This window comes from Hippichthys cyanospilos, chromosome 11, assembly GCF_059441005.1.
Source record: "Hippichthys cyanospilos isolate Australia breed blue-spotted pipefish chromosome 11, RoL_Hcya_1.0, whole genome shotgun sequence".
Taxonomy (NCBI): Eukaryota; Metazoa; Chordata; class Actinopteri; order Syngnathiformes; family Syngnathidae; genus Hippichthys; species Hippichthys cyanospilos.
The window spans coordinates 6,234,168-6,255,307 of NC_142379.1; the positions used below are offsets into that span (position 1 = coordinate 6,234,168).

The window sequence follows — 21,140 nt, forward strand, 5'->3', positions numbered from 1 at the left end:
AACGTTCCGTCAATTTTTCAATGCGAAAGCACAACACGGAACTAGGATGTAAAAAGTATTTATGACCTCGATGTCTTTCATACGAATACGTGTTTTTTTTTTGTTTTTTTTTAAACTTGTGATAACGTTTGTATACCGCTGTTTCCTCCCCTCATCACTCAGAGGAAGAAATTAGTACCCAAACAGAAATACAAAGAGGACTTATATAAGAAATATTTTATTTAAAACATCTGCTGTAAAAACATTAAACGTAGTAAAACGGTCGTGTTCGTATTACTACGGAACTGAACTGGAAAACTAAAACTCATACAAAACATTTTATGTACTGTTGATATAGCTGGCAAAATAATACACTGTACATCACAGAAAGCATCTGAAAGCAATGATGCATTTAGGGACCTCTGCTGATTAAAAATTCCTACTTAAGCGTGTCCAGATAAAAATGTACTCACTTTTTGGCTGCTTTTAGACTGTTAACTAACTTTGGTTTCACTTTTTTTCTCCAATCAAAGGAAAACACATGAATAATGGAGTCAAAGAGTAAGTATGTTATTCTGGGATACACAGTATTATATAAGGAGGTAGGATGGATTGGTTTTACAGTTGTTGACATTTGTGAGGAATTACAACCACAAAAAAAGTGAACTGCAGGGAAGCATAAGGGTTCAACAATATATTTAAAATCTGTGTGTGTGTTCTCAACCCAAGCATGTTAAACATTAAAAAAAAAGAAACATGGGAAATAAAACATATTTACAATTTTGCAAGCCGACTATAATAAAAATCACAGTGGACACAGAACAATGCTGCTCTTGCTCTTGAAGCGTCGCGTGTGATGTCATCTTCTGGGAAGTCAATAATCCACACTGCAGTCTTTGTGTGTCTCAGTCCATTTTCATGTCCATGGCCCCCTTGTGGCCTTTTTGCTTCTACACACCAGTCTTCTCTTTGATCCAGCCGCGGAATTTGGTGACCGTGGTGTAGATGCCCGGTTTGTTCCGGCGGGCGCAACCGTCGCCCCAGCTGACCACGCCGCCCAGGAACATGCGGCTGCCTGACATGATGGAGAGCGGCCCGCCAGAGTCCCCCTGACGAAAAGCAACGCACACAGTCAGTACAATTTCTTTATTTGGATCATCACTGAAAAAGGAATCACAAAGTTAGAATTGGGGCCTGTCCCAATTCAAGGGCCAATTTTAGCTTGTTTAAAACTAGCAATAACCAGGCATTTTTTTTGCCGATTTTCATTTTATTTTCTGTTTTCTTTTCAACCCATTTATACATTACAGCATATGAAATAACGTCTTTCAAAGCCCCACCAAAAAAACAAAACAAAACGTAAGAAAAGGCCATTCATTGCTAATTTCTTCCGTCCGTTACAAAAGAATAAAAATACCATTAGATATAATAACCAGGAAGTTACCTGACAAGCGTCGACTCCTCCGCTCAGAACGCCGGCGCACATCATTCTGCTAGTCAGCTGACCGCCCATCAGAGAGTTACACACCGTGTGGTTGATGGAACGCACTTGCGCTTTCTGCAAAACCGTCGCTGCGAATCCTAAACGAAACACAATATACAGTACAATATATACATATAAACACACACGCACACGAAACTTAATGGAAGTTCAAGGATTTTCGGAGAAAATGTTGTCATTTAAAAGAAAAAAAAACCCTCACCTCCCTCCCTGGTGGCGCCCCAGCCGGTGATGGTGACAGTGTTCCCAACAGGAAAGTCGTGCTGCGCGGCGGGCAGGCAGGCAGGCTGAATGTAGTCGCTGTACGTGACGGGTGAGTCCAGCTCCATCAGGGCGATGTCGTTGTCAAAAGTGAAGTCGTTGTAGTTGGGGTGTGGGATGACCCTTTTTATGTTCCTCTTGGCCACCGTTTTGCTGATGTTGCGTTGCGAGTGGAGGCCCATATACGCCTCCCAAGTGCCCGGTTGGGAAAATCTGTTTGGATGAAGATTGACGTTTTTTTTATGAGATGAGAGCAGATAAGTGGATATTTTTAAGAGCAAAAGTGAAGTCTACCTGGTCCTGCCGTCGTCCTGCACACAGTGAGCGGCGGTGACCAGCCAGCGGGGACTGATCAGGGTGGCGCCGCACACGTGTCCGTAACGCTTGACGTGGAGGCTGATTTGCCAAGGGAACTCGCCCGCCACGGCGTCCTGACCGCCCACGATACGTGACGTCTTGAACTTGCTGCGACCGCATTCTGCCCAGGTGACGCGGACTCATCAGACCAAAACGTACTTCCACATCGTCCTCAAATACACACACACACACACACAGCGCATACCGCAGTTGTCCTCGTCCGAACCGTCCTCGCAGTCTTGGTCGCCGTCACATTCGGGGTTAACTTTGCTGATGCATTTGTTGTTCTTGCATCTGAATGTGAGGTCAGTGCACAGCACAGAACCAGACTCGGGACCAGAACCTACACACACATACATTACAAATAAACCTTAATAGTGAAAAATAACAAACGAGTTACAATAGCATCCATTGTGTGTGTGTTTTAGCATTTAGGCTACATATACATTTGAAAAACAAAGTTTTTTTTCCTCCACAATTCTACGATTTCTGGTCATCAACACTCTATGGCATTATGAGATCAAATGCTGTGTTTTTAGCATTTAGCCTAACGCATGTGAACGTACATGCAAATATGTTCAAATGTACTTGCAAATATATTCAAACATACTTTTGAGCTAAATACTAAGACATAGCATTCGTTCTGCATAATGCTATGTGATATTCTCGTTAAAATATGGCATTGCGGGAACGAATTCTGTATTTTTCATATTTAGTTTGCAAGTACATTCAGCCATATTAGGAAGTACTTTTGAACATATTTGACAATACAAACTACATACTACTACTACAAAATTCAAAAGTATTTGCCCCATTGGCTTATGTATTATTGTCATCACTCTGCCAGCCTTTTTCCTATTGGATGCGCCACCTGACGTTACCGCATTCTTTGTCTTGTCGTGCCCATTTATGCGAGGCAAAAGCAAGTTAGGTTGAGAAGTTCACCTCGTCCGCAGTCGAGCTCGTCAGAACCATCGTCGCAGTCGTTTCTCCCATCGCAGCGACTCTTCTCGGAGACGCATTTGCCATTCTTGCAGGTGAGCTGTCCGCTGGGACAGGTGCCTGTCAAGATAAAAATAAGTTTTGGGGTTTGGGACCACTTAAAAGGGAGCACATTTCTATTATGGGGAACCCCTCGTAATCAATTAAACATGACTGACATGTTAATATATTTGATTAATTGTCTAAGTAATTTTGAGTTTACTCCAATGAATGCCATTGTAATGAAAAAAAAATAATAATTAGAATACGATAAATTGGCAATATTATTAATAACTTAGTTCATATCAATAAAGTAGGGCTGGATGATATGGCTCCAAAATAAAAACTTTTTTTTTCAGTCAGTATGGATGATTAAGATTTTAATCAATTGTAATCAAAATAATTAACCCCCCCCCCAAAAAAAAACCTCAAGAATTTATGGAAAAAAAGGTTTTAAATGCAAAATTTTCAGACTATATGTCTCCAAATTTTTATTGTTATTTTTTTGGTCAGTCTGGATGATTACAATTTTAATTGCTTATAATCAAAATAACCCAACAAAAATGTATCTAAAGAAACCTATAAACAAACCTATTCATATGCTGTGCAAAAAGTAGCTGTTTGTTGCTTGTGCTAAAGTACAACAATCAAGAAATTCAAAACTATAGTAGACACAAAAAAACCTCAATTTCACAATTTAGCTAGTTTTCAAATGGCCCATTTCTACAAAAGCAAATTAATCAAATTAATTCGATTAATTGCCCAGCCCTATATAAATATACTAAAAAACTTTCAGAATTTTTCAAAAAATGTTCATATAACAGTAAAATAAAGTCAATGTTGAACAAGAGAGGAAAGTCATATTTTGAAAAAAAAACAAACAAACAAAAAAATAATAGGGTTACATTAAAAGACGCACCTTTTTTTCTTCAAGAAAGTACAATTTTGTTCCTGTAATGCAATACAGCTAACATACTTCCCCCATAGGTTAAATAAGCTAGTAATCTAGGATTTTTATCACAAAGTATTTAGGATAAGTTTTTGGTTTGCGGACTCTAATTTGCGTCGTTTCTGGTCGTACCGCAGTTCTTCTCGTCGGTTCTGTCGCCGCAGTCGTCCACGCCGTCGCACTCCCAGAACTTGGGCTTGCACAGCCCGTTGTCACAGGCGATATGACTGGAGGTGCACTCTGGAATAGGAAATTTGCGTGAGATGATCTTGACACGCAAATACGCTGACGGCGAGCGCGGGCGGAGGGCAAAACGACGTACTGCAGTCGAGCTCGTCGCTCATGTCGCCGCAGTCGTTCCAGCCGTCGCACTTGAGCTCCATTTTGATGCAGCGCTGACTCTTGCACTGGAACTTCTGGGGGCAAGCTAATATTCGAATCGTTTTTCGTTAGTTTGCGCTAAGTACGACGCGAAACGTTTGGCGCTTACGGTCGGCGACGTCGACCGCCTCGTATGTGGCGTTGAAGCCCATGTCCGTGTAGGATTCGTCGGAGAAAAACACGACGGTCATTTTGTTGGAGCGGCTGGTCCTTGTGAGTGAGTTGTCGGGATGATCACCACAAAACCTCGAAAAAATAAAACGCGGCAAACATTAGACGGGATCGAATGAGGTACTTTTTCCTTTACAAGTACCGGGTCTCACTTTTTGCCGTTGATCTCCACATAGTCCTTGCGGCAGACCTTGCTTCCCTCCTGGCCCGGTTCGGCCATGTAGAACTTTTTGAATGTCACCTTCACTGATTTTCCCTCTGGGACCTAAGAGATGGACAGGGGTTGTTGTTTTTTTTTTTTTTTTTTTTACATACAGCATTACAGCGTTTGCTTTGCTCTTCAATTTTTGCGGCTTAAGTGTTTCGCAATAACATCCACGTTCAGTCCTAATGTGGAGTCTGAAGCAGAAACACAGCCTGTTAATGCTCGGTCAACAACAACTTTTCACAACTTTTACAAGGTGCACTTGTGGCTGTGAGTGACAGAGCTGTGTGGAGACATACATGTGGGGGGAGGGCTATGAACAGATGCATGCGGGAATGCTAACACAGACTTATTATTGTGATTATATCTCAATTGAGTGCAGTAATGTAATTGTTTAGCTAGGCAAGTGGCTGGCAAATTTCAGGTCCGCTTCTCACCTGGATGTTCCACTGGCAGGAGGTCCGAGGCGGGTAGTAATTTGGGAAGTTGGGGGAAGTAAAACCGCCTCTGTCCCCTGTCAGTTGGCCACCGCACGTCGTACCTGTTTAAAAACAAAACAAAACAACAACCTTAGAACCTCTGCGAATCCTCTCACATGTGCTTGTATCTGTGTGTGGCTCTGTACCTTTGCTGCCGCGTTGCACCTGCGACAATTGTGCCCCGAAACCTGGGTAGTTTTTCTCCTGGTTGGTTGCCATGGTGATCAGCATCACATTGCCAGATGACAGAAAGGTCAGAGGCTCGCTGGGCGAGTAGTGGCCGCACATCCTACAGAAAATAATTTGACGTTTTTGAACATGTCTAAAATTGGCTAATCTTGTGCAGGTGTAGTATTGACACATGACCAGCAGGGGTCCCTCACACGCCACTTTGCCTTTTTCAAGCGCTGCATGAATGACTCACTCCTGCAAGACGTTGGCCTCCATGGCCACCAGGGAGTCGTAGATCTTGACAAAGTCATTGTTGCAGTTCTCCTCCAGGTTCATGGTGTCGAATTTCAGCTTGATGACGTTGTTGGGGTCTGCCCGCACCTGCCACTGGATGTAAGTGTTCGGGGTGTACGAGCTGTCGGGAAAACCGGGGGACTGGATCTGCACCGCGTGATTGGGCCTCGTGTGTACGGAATATCGCTGAAATACTGACATGTCAGACAGAAATAAAAGAAACAAAATCAATTAAAAAAAAAAAAAAAGTAGCTCTGCCTCTGATGACATACATATCAAAAAGGTCACTTACTGCGGAAATCCGTGGAAAACAATCGTGAATCAAGTTCTGTAAAATGAAACAATGACAGTTAGTCTCCCCGTCAAAATACCCAAGTGTAAGCTTCTTTTTTTTTGGTCTCATCATACTTGAAGATACAACGTCCTCCAGGAGCAGAGAGTTGCCTGGCCTATAGATGCTGCGCTGCTCTTTGTCCACCAGTTTGTCCATGGTGGACATGGCACTGTCCACCGCTGCCTCCTGGCCGCTGGGAACGCTGAATTCCGAGATGTAGTAGGCGATGACACTACCCTCACTGCCACAAAAACAAGAAAAAAGTGAAGAAAAACATAGGCGCTGCGTTGACGTCAATATTAAAAGTACAGCTTGAAAATACCCTTTTTGAAATATTTGGGTATATATATATATATATATATATATATATATATATATATATATATATATTTTATTACAATGGCCAGATATCTTATTTAGAAAAATAGAAGTTGAAATCCACTCCTTATTGGTGCCCGTGTGTTGTAGGAGTACCCCTTTTTTCATGAGGAAAAAAAAACGCATTAAGAGCACTAAAGGAGAGGCGTAAAGTAGCGAGGGATTTCTTCTGTATTGCCCATGTTTTGTTCAGAAGCTCTCCTGCTTGTAACTTGTCATGTTTTGGTTCATTGCAACACTTCGTACCTGAAGGCCTGGACCGTGGAGCCCACGTAGTATTTGGCCAGCTGCGGGCTCTTGCTGTAGAGAGTTTTAAGCTGAAAAAGACAAAAGACGAGTATTTAGGAGGAGACAAACACAGAAACGTCACAGTTGTAGGTCGTACCTGCGTCTTGACCTGCTTGGCCAGCGCCTGGAACTCGGAGCTGTTGGTGTTCTCGTAGGCGTCCTCGAACACCTGGTTGGTGATGCGCATGGAGCCGCTGTACATCTTCTTGACGCGTACGTCTTTACGGACTGAGAGGATAAATGGACGGAAGTTCATTTAAATGCTAAAATGTCAACATATTCCGTTTTCTGAAAAAAATTGCAACCCTTTGATGTTTCATATTTCGTCTTGTTTTTGAAATATCTTGAAAGCCCTCCGGATCGCTTCGCGTCGGGGCTGACGCCAGCTTCACAAAAGAACATCAAGAATACATAAAGACGACGAAGAGCGCAACTTTCTGCCACTTCATCAAAAGCAACTCAGTGGGAGACCCCCGGGGCCGAGGGAAAAGAACGCCAGGAACTTTCTCTGTGATGTTTATTTTTATTACTGTTTATTCTTTTTTTTTCTTTCGCTTTTAACATTACTTTCCCAAACACTGCCGAGCATCTACAGACGCTCCAAGACTAAGAAAATAGACGACTCAAAGCCACAAAGATATTATGTTTATTCTCTTCGACTTCCATTTTTGCATATTGATTAAGTAACTAAGTAAATATATATGAATATATACATAAATACTGTAAATACGTATATGGGATAGGATGTCTGGACTCTGTAAAGATGTAAAAATGCATCTTTGAGAAGGTATTAGTTAAGGGAGTACAACTACTTACTACCACAATATTTCCAATTACATAAAAATGTAATTAACTTTGAAAAGAAAAAAAGTTTTAAGTTGTAATAACAGTTTTCACAGCTAGATGGCAGACATTGTTCGCGAGGGCCTCCAACCCCCAAACTGCATCTTCAGAAATTTGTCGCAAACTGACCTACGCCATTTAACGAGCACACATACATAAACAATAAATATTTGTGAGCAGTTCCTCGAAAACTGCTGAAATGTGACAAGCGGAATGAAGCGACGAGGGGTACGCTTACAGTGGAAGTGCCAGACGAGCAGGCCGGCCATCAGCGCTATGACGGCAGCTAAAACCAGCACTGCAATCACGGCTCCCACCTTCCCCGGACCTTTCTTCTTCTCCAGCTTCTGGTTGTCCGACGCCGGCAGGAACTGAACGGTTGTGTCCCATTCTTTGTCCTGGAAGACACGCGTATTAAAATTATCAGGACGTTCAAAGGATGCGATTCCATCCATTTTGTCTGGAAAGTATCCATATACATATATTTAAGGGTCAGCAGCCAATTGCAGATATATATATATATATATATGTGCTTTTTATATACTTTTTTCTACGCTGTACCAATTTGTGATTGTTTCTTTTAATCAGGTACACCTACATTAATGCAGTTTTGAATTAAAAAAACAAAAACTTAAATTTTGGAACTAGGGTAGCGCATATTTTATTCAGCAATTCCACAAGATCATCTGTTGGGAAAAAAAAGGTCTTACTAATGACAATGAGCATCTGTTTACACTTCATGCTTGCTTCATGTTCCAATTAATTTGCTCTTAACTTGAAAAGAAAATGGGAAAAAAAAAGCTGATACACAGAAAATAAAGCTGATACCCGCAGAAACACTCTCAAAAACTTATATACTCCCATTTCAGAACTACAGAGCTATAGAATCTGAGCTATTGAATCTCCACTTCCAAGCCATGTTAGGTAATCAACTGAACATAAATGACAGCAAGTCTCTGCTTGCGTATGCAAAGAATGTTCCTGTCTGTCGTGACTTAAACACCTAAGCTCTACAAAAAGACAAAATAACATCAGTCGGAAACAATCATGCTTTACTAGTGCCCAATTCAACCGACAGACAACAGTTTCAATGTATGGTCATGGAATCAAAAGGACACTTAATGCGTGAGTCACGTTGCTTGTGGCTGAGATGCGGCATGAAGGAAGAGGCGGAGCGGGGGAGGTTTCACCTGGTAAAATCTTGTCAAACCTGCTGGGAACAAGTCACCCATGCAGCTGAAGAGTACCATAACACTATAACATGACCCAGTTGTGCCACAAGGCCAGCTGGAAGAAGGAACTGAGCAAATCATTCTTTGAATGACCCACAAACATAAAATTATTCTCTCTCTGCTACTACAGTACTGATAGTGACTTGATAAGACACATAAATATATTAGCTTATATATATATAAGGAACAGAAGGTCTTTGTCCTCGCTGGATGACATTTCCAGCTCTCTATCTGAGCAGAGCAAAGAAGGTTGTCATCCTGGTCATCATACCTTCGAACTATTGCCTTCAGGTTGACGTTACAGGTCTCAAAAAAGCCGGAAAACAGACTCAGAGACAGGCTATTAGTGCTAGGAATAACACCGAAAAAAGACGCACTGAAAATAACAATTGCACACCTGTTGAAGCTATTATTCATATTCTATTTAATATCTATTCATATGTTATTTATTCTATTTATTGTTCATATTATTAAATATGCACCAATTGACGCAGCGCTCCCAATTTTGTTATAGACCTGTGTACAAAGACAATAAAGACATTCTATTCTCCTGTGAGTATTGTCGTGTTTGTGTTTGTTCAAAAAAGGTCTAAAAATGGAAAGATTACTTTTACGTTTAAAAAAAAAATGAAGTACTGATATAAATTGACCTTTATACCATGTTCTGCAGTGTGTCTTAAAAGGCGCAACGGTGCTGTTATATCATCATCAGATTATTATAATTTGATTTTTTATACATTTTTGACATTTTTTTAAGCAAAACAACTAGAATTCTGCACTGATGCCAGTTTAATAATATGCCGCACTCGCCAACAAACAGAATGGAAAATGGAACAACAATAACGAGAGCTATAAATTATTATGTAATCAATTACTTACAGTACTAATTACTGTAAAGTAAATCGCTAGGCTAAAAGGGATTCTTTACATTCTTTCTTAAAGGATTTTTTTTTGCTTAACTTTGGAGATTCTAGTGTACTATGTGTATCATGGAACAAGTTTCGACAGGGTGGACGACCAGGAGGAATTTAGGATCAGATCTGAACCTCTGGAACTTCACCACTTTAGTTCACCAGCCTGTTTTACTTCAGGTTGTGGGTCAAATTTGAGTTTTGGTTGAATTGAAGTGTTAAAAAGAAAAGGAAAAACAGACTAATAAAAGAAAGCAGGTGTTTAATATGTTAGTATTTTTCTGCACTGTATAATGGAAATCCCCAATGTCACATGTTGCTGAAGCCTTTGAGCAATAATTGAGCTTTCCAGTAAACAGGAGCATTTACCTAACGTTCCACAAATTCACTTTGACGTTCATGTTTTTGAAACTGAAATGTGATTGTTTTTCCTAAAGTGACCAAAGACACCAAAATAAAACCTGTGCACAAGGTCTTAAATTTGAACAAAAAATGGATTTGCGGATTTACGGTTTAAATTGAATGAAAATTTGTGGAAACCTGGCAAATATTTTATGGTACAATAGTAAGAGTGCTCAAAAACTGTCTGTGTATTTACACATTACGGTTCTAACACTCGTTTATTATTGTCAGACAGGCACAGACTCTTGATTGGCTGGGATTGTCAAATATTTGTAGATCTGATTATTGTTTTGGTTATCTTATTGATTGATTGGTTGTAAACGAACATATTTTCTTTTATTCATAAGTAATATCATGAGTGACCCAGAACGGAGGTTTTCTTGCTCCTTCGTGACGTCAAGGGAGAGGTGAGTTCAATGTCAGCTTTCAATCAATTGGCCACGAGGAATCTAACTAGTAGTATACCACACGTCTTACCTGGGTAGGAATGTACCTCAGACCGCTATCCATGTAGTCCATCAATTTGCGAGCCAAAAAAAAACAACTGAAAAATCCAAACACCTGATTCGCCTTCGCCGCTGTTGTTGTTGCTAGCCCTTCTCTTCCTACTCGTCTTTCTCGTATAGTTTTCCAATCTCCGAGGGTTCCTGGAGTACTCAACAGACTCCTTAACTTTATGAACGTCCTAAAAAAATCCCTTTGTCAATGTAATATTCTTTGAAACGTAATTTTATTATAAGTCGCGAGATGTCACGGCACTTGTGGTGTCTCCCCAAGGAATGAAATGAAGCGAAAGAGCAGAAAGGAAAGAGAAAAGTCTTCCGGTATGTTCAGGTTTCTGTGGGCGTGGCCGCGCACCTGTTGGGACATCCTTTGACGGAACAACACCTTTTCAAACTTTAAAAGACAAATCAACTCTTAAAAACACAAAATAATTCACAATGACAACCAGCGTTTATTGTAAACGAGCACAGAAGGTGCTACATTTTGAAATGTGGACGTTTTGTCATGTGAAATTTCAAAAACGCGTCGGGACTACTTTTTCTCGCGGATTTAGCGCGTTTAAATGTTTTTTCGAATTAACTAAGAGAAACAAGACTCATTGCTGACATGAGCCAAATATAGATTCAGCTTTTTCGTGCGATCTATTTTGGTATCGGTTGTGTGATTTAATCCAAAACGTAAAGGTGAATCACCTGTGCTGACTCACCTGCTTCGAGCGGTGACATGTCAGGTTTCAGTTTGGTCTTGGATGGAATTCCCAGATTTCCAAGCGGGAATGCTGAGCAATTCCCGGCGACATGATGGACTAGTGTTTAATCCGTCTGCCTCACAGTTCAAATACTGGAATCGAATAGTCCATCACTCACTTATTTAGTAATTTACGTCATACAAAAACTCTTAATGTTTTCAAGATTTTATGAAAATGCCTTGTAATCTAATCAGATGCTTATGTAACAAAGAAATAATACTGAGATATTCTAATCACAACCCTTGTGCAGTATTTTGACCATTTTTGGTGCATTCTCATTTTAGCCAAGGGATGACTCACTCCTCTTAAGTGATTGTTATGTTGAAATTTGACATTATTTCACCAAGTACAATAATATGTTCTATGAAGCCCCGTTAGCCCAAACATGGCAATATGATTATCATTGTGTTTGTGGAATATTAATTAAGCAGGAAACTCCACCCGTTTTTGCCCTTCTCAGTGGTAGCCATTTTGCCCCTTGCTGTCGACTGAAAATGACATCACAGTTTGTGACAACCAATTACTGCGCAGCTTGCAAAAAAAAAATCACGTGACCCAAGTAAACACTATGGTGTCACTTTCATGTGATAGCCTGTGACAAAACGTTATTATTTTTGTCGTTATTTAAAGCCAGCATTCCACCATTGTCAGTTTGCAGAAAAAAAAAACAACACATGGGAAGTTGTAACTTTTATTGACACGTGTGTTGTCCCCTTAACCAGAAAACTGCTTGTTAACACCACTCTGATGACTAATCATAACAATACAAATCAAATACAGCATATAGTAGCCGTGTGTGTGTTGTCTTGCCACACAGTCAAACAGGCAGTTAAAGTTACAAGACTGAAGCAGTTTTTTTTTTCCTCCCCACCGGGGTGCATAGTGAGACGAACAGAGCTACAGTACTGTCACAAGAAGAGGAACAAACAAATAGAAAAAGAAATTAAAAATAGATATATGTATATATTTATATATAGAACATCTTATGTATCAGAACAATGCACACCAGCACAGAAAAAGTCCTCTGGAAAGAAAAAAAAAGCCATGATTGTAACAGCAACTATACAAAGACAGAAGAGGGAAAAGGTTTTATTTAGTTATGAAAAAAATGATTTGGAGCTTCGGAGACATTTTAGCTTTGATTATTGGTTTGTCGTTTATCTGATTCGTATCTGTTGTAGTAAATCTGTTTATGTACACTGTTTGTCCATGCTGTGTTTTAGTGGAGAGGAATCACTTGTACATTTTTGGATTAAAAAGCAAAAATCCCCATGCAAAAAGCTAAATGACTGCAAGTGAGATGTGGCCCAAAATTCATCTCAATTTAGGGTCTGATGAGACCCCATAATCATCACGTCACAATCTGAAATGGAACATTCCATCTTACATTCAATCGGAGAAGCTAAAAAGCTCTGCTGATGGCTAAAATTAAAATTATATGCATAAAAGAAAAAAAAAGAAATGTTGTCATTTTTACGTTTTATGTTCTGTGAGGGATTCCCCAATTTGTCTCCCTTGTAGAGCAAAAAATTGAGACCCCTCCACAGATAACGTTCACTTATGATGCAGATGCACCGCCACCTCAACTAAGAAAGTGCTGCGTGCAGTGATGCTGCCCCCTTTAGGTGTATACTGGAACTAAACAGATTTCAACCAGTATTCTTTTTTTTTTCAGCACTTAACGTAAAAATGACAAAAAATGGTCAGCCCATGAAGAAAGTTTTTCTTTCCAGAGCTGTAAATATACGTTTCTATTTAATAATCCATCCACCCATTTTTTTAATAGTTTGTATTGTGGGCTATCCCGAGTGACTTTGGCTAAATACTTATCATATAATATTATATCTGTAAATATGTTTTCCCCCTTATCCACTTTTACACAATACATTAATCGGCACAAGTAATCTTCATTTACAAGCAACCTATCAAGAAGAAAAAATAAACAGAGGCGTCAAAAACGGCGTTGGAATCACGTCTACATTTTTTTTTAATTGTCAGAAATCGTCTTTGATCCAAGCGTATGGAAATGGCGAAAGAAATCCTCATATTCAACAATGAAAAAAAGAAAAGAAAAAGGTCTTCAAGGTACAATAGTAGCAAATAGGAGATCTGTTTTGAACGTATTCAAATGAGCGGAGCGACAGCATTGTTATGGTCATCATCTTATTATGGAATTATTGGTCAGTAGTATGTGCCAGGAGGCTCGGCGGCAGCAGCGCCCCCCGCAGGCTCAGATCTGCATCTGCTCCAGGTATTTGTAAGTGGGGTTCTCGTAGCCGTGGTTCTGCATCTTGTTTAAGTGGCGCTCCTCCGGTGTCAACATGGGGTCCACCTGCCGCCAATAGCACAATGCACACTCTTTCTTTTTCTTTTGCTGATATGGGACTGCTATCTAATGTCAATACCGGGTTAGGACACCCTTTATCTAAAGTTTAGTTCCTCTAATAAGGAAGTAAGTAAAAAAAAAAAAAAAATCTCTGTTTTCTTCTAGATGATTATAACTGATTTAAATGCAAGAAATATACCCAACAAACGTGTATTGAGGCGTCTGATTTATTAAAAAACATCCAGTGGAAAATATTCAGACAAAAATGATGAATATTAATTTAAAGTCTGCTTTAACATAAAACTTAACATTTATAACTTGTGCAGAAATGATCTGCTATTTCTTTTATTTTCTCAGCTCAAGTTCATTTTGCCATAAATACCCGATGGACTCGGACGGCGGTTCAGTCTGCTTGCTTCTTTTAATTGAAAACATGAGCTGATGTCAGCTGCAACAGGCACTGGCTGTTAACAGCCAACTGACATCCACACGATACGGTAATTATTATAAGTAAGAATACGGCCGATAGAAAAAGAAGTCAAAACTCGGCTTATGTGGCTGACGGATCAATTTTCCGAGAATGATGTCAAATAATAATAATAAAAAAAAAAATCGAAATCTTTAAGTTACAATTTTTGGGTAAAAAATGTGCATCTCATATTAGGGGGATTACATTTTTTTCATGTCCAATTAATACCTTTAAAAACACAAAGTATTAATTGCATGAGAAAAATAATGATTAAATAATTCATACGTAATTCTAAGTAAGAGTCTAGACAATCAATCCTAAATGCTTATTTATATTTGTATATTGTATGCTATAATATTAAAATATTATAGTATAAAATATTGTATTTTTGCAACTATTTTTAAAAGTGTTAGGCTTTTTTTTTTTGGTCACGTACCTCCACGATGCCGTGGCTGATGGTGCCATACTGCCTCTTGCGCAGCAAGACCAGGCTGATTACAATCACCATCGCTATGGCGACCGCGATCACCAGCAGGCCGATCAGAACGCTGCTGCTAAAACTGAAGTCCTCCCCCAGGGGCCTGTAGGTCTCCTGGTGGGAAGCGGGGGCGGGGGGTTGAAATCATGTTATTTGATGCAAAAATTGTGTGTTTGGACTTAATTGTGTATGTGTGTGCGTCTTAGATCATTCGGGTGCAATCACACAAGTACAAGTCTCCCGTTCAAGTCGCCATCTGGCACATATGACATCGTCATATGTGGCGTCACATGACCCAACCAGTCAGGTGTGCATTACATTCACATAACACGCATGCACACATGCATAACCTCGCAAGATGTACTCGCAATTTAAATTCTGGGCTTTTTATTATGTGCCTGAAAATGTACACAGGATGTTATATTTCTACTAGTTAAATTTCCCAGATTTGATTCCATTTAATAAAAAGTACATCTGAGTCGGACGAAGTCTGAAACTTAGCAGGAAGTCGGCCATTTTGTTCGGGCAAAATCCGAGACGCTTTTAATTTATCTTTGGAGGATCCGCTGCACATCCGTACGTCATGAGCTGCACCCTCTGGCGCGGCCTGCGGGGGGCGCTACCATACTCACCAGCTCATCATCATGCATAACGCGGATTCTCTCTGCACTGTAAACAACTTCTTTAACATCCAGAGACTCATCAATCACCTGTCAACACAGACAGGGCAGCCCGGGTTACTGCGCGCTTGTGAGTGTGTGTGTGTATGCTTGTGAGTGAGACAGGTGGACAGCGTGTCGCAGTAAAGCGGAGGGATTATCAGTGCGTGGGTGATGATGCTGTCTTGAGAAAGCTGGAAAGGAGAAGAGTGTTTGAGTGTGTGTGTGAGAGAGAGAGAAAGAGAGAGAGAGAGCATGAAAACTCTCCCGGGCGCACACACAACATTTTTTCACGACATCGCGCTCAAACCTTCAGAGGAGGCGCTGTCGGTGCCAGGATATTGATGTTCTTCGTCTTTAGCACACAAATGTAGCCACACAAGCACGCATGCCACAGACGCACATTGGGTTCACAAATTTTTTGGTTCCAGGTGAGATTTCATTCCAAGAACAATTCCCGAACTCATTCACTACCATTGACGGCTATAGACGTCAAAGATCCATTTTAACTTGGCCTGGAAGTCAATTATTCACCGCCATTGATGGCTATAAAGGTAAACATTGCTTTTAACTTGTAGTGAATATGTTTAAGTGGAAGTTTGTAATTTTCCCAACATTTGTTGCCCCAGTTACATTTAAGAAGCCACCGCACATGAGGAAAAACAACCAATCAGAGACTTCTCAATCAGAGAAAGCTTAAACTTCCTCTTTGAATTAAACTGAATTAACATTTTACCCCCAAATTTTTGAGGGAAAAAAAAGTCATCAGGTTAGCAGCTAATGCAAGTTAGCTTTTCTGCAGCAACAATTTAGTTGTTTGGGACTGCAAATTAGCATGCCGTGCACATTATTCCATTTTTGTGGCCATAAATGAGTATTTTGTAATATTATGGAATACGGTTGACCCCTGCATTCATACAAATATATATTTTTTCTCTTTTTCAACCACTTTCTTCCATCTTTCATAGTAGTTTAAAGGAAAAACAAAAAAACTTACATGGACATACACAACACGTATTTGATTATTTTCCAATCTATGTATCCCACTCTCAAAAAGTAGGACTTTATTCCTGTAATGATGTCTTTTGTCCTTTTAATCGGTATGTATGACAAATGACAATTTATGTAAAATTATTTTGCGAACCTTGGTTTGAGAACCGCCATTTTGGAGGCTTGTTAGCATGCAACATGCAAACACACACACATGCTGCAGCCAAGCACTTGGAGACAGGTCGCATGCGCTAACAAAAGGCTGGAGTAGATTGTCGGCAGGCCACACAAATAGCACGCTGCCAGTTTGCGGTAACCATGGCAACACAGTTGACTTTGGATTGTTGTGTGGAAGCTGTGTGTGTGTGTGTGTGTGTGTTGTCTTCAAAAACTGGCCCGTGTATTTGTGCGGCGACTCAAATAAAAATGAAACAAAAGAAGAGCGTCCTTCTTACCACATTGGGTCCCATCTTGGTTTTGCTGTTGATGATCCTTTCCTCGGCACCAATCAGACCGTCCAGGCCGGACATGGCGGAACCTGCGAGGGTGAAACGGACGACTCAGCGCAGACACACACACACACACACACACAAAAAAAAAATCATCACGCGCATGCTTGACTTGTCTCCACTGCGCACGGAGGACGATGACAATAAAAGTCTTTCTAGGGTGGAGCACAATGCTAGTAGTGTTAAGAAGTTTAGCACTAAAGCTTAACAATAGTGTGTACAGTCAACAAACAATGAAATAAATCAAATAAAATACATTATACTCAGATCAAATATTAAAATCTATCAACGTGTGTAGATTGCTAAGAACGTGTTTTGCTCATTTAACAGTTTTGCCACAGGACAAAAAAAAAATGCTGATGTCATCATGAGATAAATTTTATAATCTGACTGATTAGATAAACAGCCACACTGCTAATGCATTTTAATTACCATATTTTTCGGACTATTAGGCGAACCGGAGTATAAACCACACCAACAAAAATTTAGTAGAAAATTGATTTCTGTCATGTACTGTATTGGCCACATTGCACTATAAGCCGCCATCTTTCTGTGTAAAATATTTACACGGAAAGATGGTACATGGAAGGTTTTAAAATTTGTGTTTTTATTCAAATCTTTTTGTTTTTCCAAACAGCAACATCATGCTTTCAAGATTGACTGAGCATGCCTGCACATTTAGAAATAAGAGCAGAACCAACAAATTTTCAACATAACAACTACACACTTGGATTGTTAGACTACTGCACCAACACAACAGTAACATGGCTGAATGCATTTACTATTGGAGAATGACCCCTTTTGCTGCGTAAAATAGAAGTTTAAAGTCAAAATGTGGTACTTGGATAATATTTTTTTTCCATCTACCTTTGGTTACCAAGAGCTTGCTCTCTGGTAGGCAGTAAAAAAAAAAAATTGGATATTGCAATATGAGCAAATAGTGGTTTATAGTCCAAAATCTACAGTGCATGGCTTTGTGCGACTGAATCTGGACGCGCTGAGGAGTTTGGACAGACGTGGCAAAACATGTTAGCATGTTAGCATTTGAGCACTTGTCATTCCAACTAGTACCACAGGACAAGATTTATAACACTTGAAAAATGCCTTTTCCTTTCGGAATTTTGAAATTGATATTATTGACACTGGAAAACAGAAGAACTTTTTCCAGACTGCGGCATGAAGGCAAGGATGAGGAAAATTCTGCAGGATAATGTGGAATTAAGGAGGGAGACCAGAAACCAGAATAGGCACCAACCTTTCTTGAAGGCTCGCGGAGGGTCAGATAAATCACCTTGTTGTTAAAAAGGGATGAAAAATAAGGAACAAAGAGGAAAAAGAGAAAAGTTGAGTGAGCAAAGAAAAGGCAAGATAAAGGTATTTCAAAACTCATTGACTGCCAATGACGACTATACTGCAGACATTGAAGATCCATTAGGGCTGACCGTTTCGCTGCCGTTCACAGTTATATAAACAAAAGATCCCATTTTAAAGGTGCAGGCAGTGAATGAGTTAAATGAGATGAGAAAAAAGTATGACAGTGTTCGGCAGGGGGGAGAAAAAGAATATTTGAATATTACAGGGAAAAAGATGTAAAATCATAATACGTCATTATGTTTCTAGAGCAGTAGTTCTTAACCTTGTTGGAGTTCAGACTGGCTGACTGAAACTCAGGGGTTAAAGAAACACGGTTCTAGAGTCATAGTGAAAACCAAATGAATGAAATTTTCATCGTTTGAAATGCGACTTTCTTCCCGCATGAACTTGGAGTTTAATGGCATGAAAAAACATGTTTACCTTCTGGCTCCGAGTGGGACCCCAAAGACGTGACCTGGATGGGTCGGTAGGGTTTCCCCTCCGACACGACTGGAACCTCCACGCTCTCCTCTGATGAAGACACGGTGACGTCGGGTTGGGACTCGGAGATGGACGACAGGAACTGGTCCATGTCGGCTTTCTGCTCCTGGAGCAGCTCGTCTGACACACACACACACACACGCAAAAAAAAATCATTTTGTGCATGTCATCTCGTTTGTATTCACAATTTCACGTGCAAGATTTAGCTAAATTTAGCTCCTAATTTCTTGTGGCAATTTGTGCATTTGTTTCGTGGCCACAATGTTTTTGTGTACTTTGTTCTCACAGATGACTGTTTTATGCACATTATAATTATTTTGTGCTCACAAGTTTCTATTTCCCGCGCAAAATGTAGTAATTTTGTGTTCATAATTTAGTCAATTGTAATCACAAATGACCATTTTGGACAGAAGTTGTAGCTATTTCGTGCATATTAGTGTTTAGCGTATTAGTAATCTAGTAAACTGTGACTACAAACGAGCATTTAGTGAATTTGGTATATGAATTAGTATTTCATGTCCGAAATTTTAGCTATTTTGCGGCCAAAATGTTGTCATTTGTGATCACAAATTAGCATTTTATAAGCAGGTTGCAGCTATTTTATGCAAATTAGTATTTGTCCTATTAGTAATTTGGTAAATCGTGACTTTATGAATTAGCATTTTATACGCAAAACTGTAGCTATTTTGTAGCATAAAATACAAATTAGTAGTTAATGAATTCAGTATTTAGAGGCCATGAATTAGTATTCCATGAAGCCACAATTAAATGTTCCGCTTCCATTTTATGTTTGAAGATCCTTAAATTTCATTATCATTAGTGTAAGCAAAACATTCCCTGGACTCAAAGATCTGCTGCTCCCCATTCTCCGCTAACTAGCAAATAGCAATTGGTGTTATTTTTTCCGAGGGAGTCTCCCAGCAGGAATCGGTTCAAACGTGACCCAGTTCTGTCAGCGCGCTCGCTCAGCTTTCATCTTGACGCCGACATGCTATGACTTTCATCGACACATCCGTGCTCAATTTGACGTCGCGCTGAGAAACAACAACATATTTATCCGTTAACCTCGGCTACCTCATTATTAAATCGATATTCTGGATAATTCTTGTTATAACGTAATTCATATGATGGTAAGGCCATTGATATGCTAACAGTTAGCATTGATGGTTTTAGAAGACTCTAAGACTAGGTTTTTGAACACAAATGGTGTAGAAACACATGTAGACAGATATTACAAATATTGTCACAGTTATATATTTTTTTTCCTCTCCTATATTCATTATAAGGTCACATAATTATTCCTCACCAATTTCATCCTGGATCTCCTCGGCCACGTAGGGGACCTTGTAAAGCAGGGACAAACTCTGGTTCATCCTCTCCTCAATCACATGCAGGTGAGTCATCACCTGACAAATAAATAAAGAGACAGCAAGTCAAGTATGACACAACACGCACATTTTGTGACAGTGAGTCTAATATGCAAATTAGTAACACATCTGAATCACTCCACAACATCCTTTAGCCTGTCAGATTTAATAAGTGTCACGCCCACTCGCACACAGGCAGCTTTAAAAGTAACCTCATTTAAAACCCTCAATCAAGTTTGAAACCCCAAAGCTGCCTTGAAACCCTGGTCCAGGTTCAGAACCCAAAAACAAATCTTGGGACGTCTATAATAGTCAATGGCAGTGAATGGGTTCATTTGAAAAGCTAAGATGTGAAACCCGAACCCCGTCTTGACAGACTCTTTTAAACTCTTGTGTCTTAAAACCCTACATCAATTCCAGTTCATGTTTTAAATTGGAACTTAAAACACTACCTCACATCTGAAACCACATTTAGAAAGAGTAACGCTTTTTAAGCCCCAGATCTGATACCCTTAAAACCATAAATCTTGCTCTAAAGATGTAACTGTGTCTTTAACTATTCTTTTTATTTTACATTTAACTATCTGTTTTGACTGCATAATGTGATCTAATCTGTGAAAACTTCATTTTGAAATCCAAAACCCTAACTTGAAACCCTAACCCTCGCTTAAAAGCCTAACCATCGCATTACAAACCAGGATTAGGATCTCAAAGAAGAATAATTTAAGGTGTTAATCTTGAATTTATTACATCTGCAAGGCAAGAGTAAGCTTTTAAGTTTTAACCTCACGTAAGAGGATTAGACATTGAAAAAGTATCATAAATGTGCACCTAATGATTATGGTCTGTCAAAACGCAGCACATCTATTTATAGCAAAGCACACTTTCAAAACAAAAATGTACACGATGGAATCGGAATTTGGAGTCACGCCGACCCACATGCTAACACAACAAGGACAAGATTAACACACTCACTCACACACAGTTACACAAGGCCAGCAAGTCTCAGCCTGATCCTCCACAAGCCTCTTCACTCCTCAGCCCATGACGCACGGTTCGCCCATCACCTCAACGTACTCTCTCGAAAGTTACTCCGAGTATTGAAACGGTCTCAGTGGG

The 21,140-nt window shown here is 39.8% G+C and overlaps 2 protein-coding genes across 6 annotated transcripts in view; both read right to left on the reverse strand.

Moving 5' to 3' along the window:
- Positions 1-201: 201 nt before the first annotated feature.
- Positions 202-11,396, reverse strand: st14a (ST14 transmembrane serine protease matriptase a). Of its 2 annotated transcripts, none has more exons than XM_088428357.1 (19): positions 11,328-11,396; positions 7,811-7,970; positions 6,827-6,957; positions 6,688-6,758; positions 6,138-6,304; positions 6,022-6,057; positions 5,689-5,923; positions 5,411-5,553; positions 5,223-5,326; positions 4,733-4,845; positions 4,519-4,655; positions 4,351-4,455; positions 4,161-4,268; positions 3,044-3,160; positions 2,304-2,441; positions 2,036-2,219; positions 1,683-1,954; positions 1,424-1,560; positions 202-1,088 (listed from the first exon to the last, which is right to left on the reverse strand). In XM_088428357.1, exons 2-19 carry the CDS (start codon positions 7,839-7,841, stop codon positions 930-932), a joined length of 2,388 nt encoding a protein of 795 aa, XP_088284483.1. In that variant the 5' UTR covers positions 7,842-7,970; positions 11,328-11,396; the 3' UTR covers positions 202-929. The 2 variants fall into 2 exon arrangements, with proteins under 2 accessions (XP_088284483.1, XP_088284482.1); XM_088428356.1 differs by lacking the exon at positions 11,328-11,396 and adding an exon at positions 10,595-10,896.
- A 650-nt stretch (positions 11,397-12,046) lies between these two features.
- aplp2 (amyloid beta precursor like protein 2) overlaps positions 12,047-21,140 on the reverse strand; it is a 43,212-nt gene continuing 34,118 nt past the window's right edge. The window contains exons 12-18 of one of the 4 annotated variants that reach the window (XM_088427121.1): positions 19,961-20,060; positions 18,595-18,774; positions 18,056-18,091; positions 16,747-16,829; positions 15,275-15,352; positions 14,601-14,756; positions 12,047-13,701 (exon numbers count right to left, since the gene is read on the reverse strand). In XM_088427121.1, coding sequence (XP_088283247.1) covers positions 13,600-13,701; positions 14,601-14,756; positions 15,275-15,352; positions 16,747-16,829; positions 18,056-18,091; positions 18,595-18,774; positions 19,961-20,060 — 735 coding nt within the window. In that variant the 3' untranslated portion in view covers positions 12,047-13,599. The remainder of the gene's footprint in view (positions 13,702-14,600; positions 14,757-15,274; positions 15,353-16,746; positions 16,830-18,055; positions 18,092-18,594; positions 18,775-19,960; positions 20,061-21,140) is intronic. The other 3 variants (XM_088427123.1, XM_088427122.1, XM_088427124.1) reach the window with 3 other exon arrangements.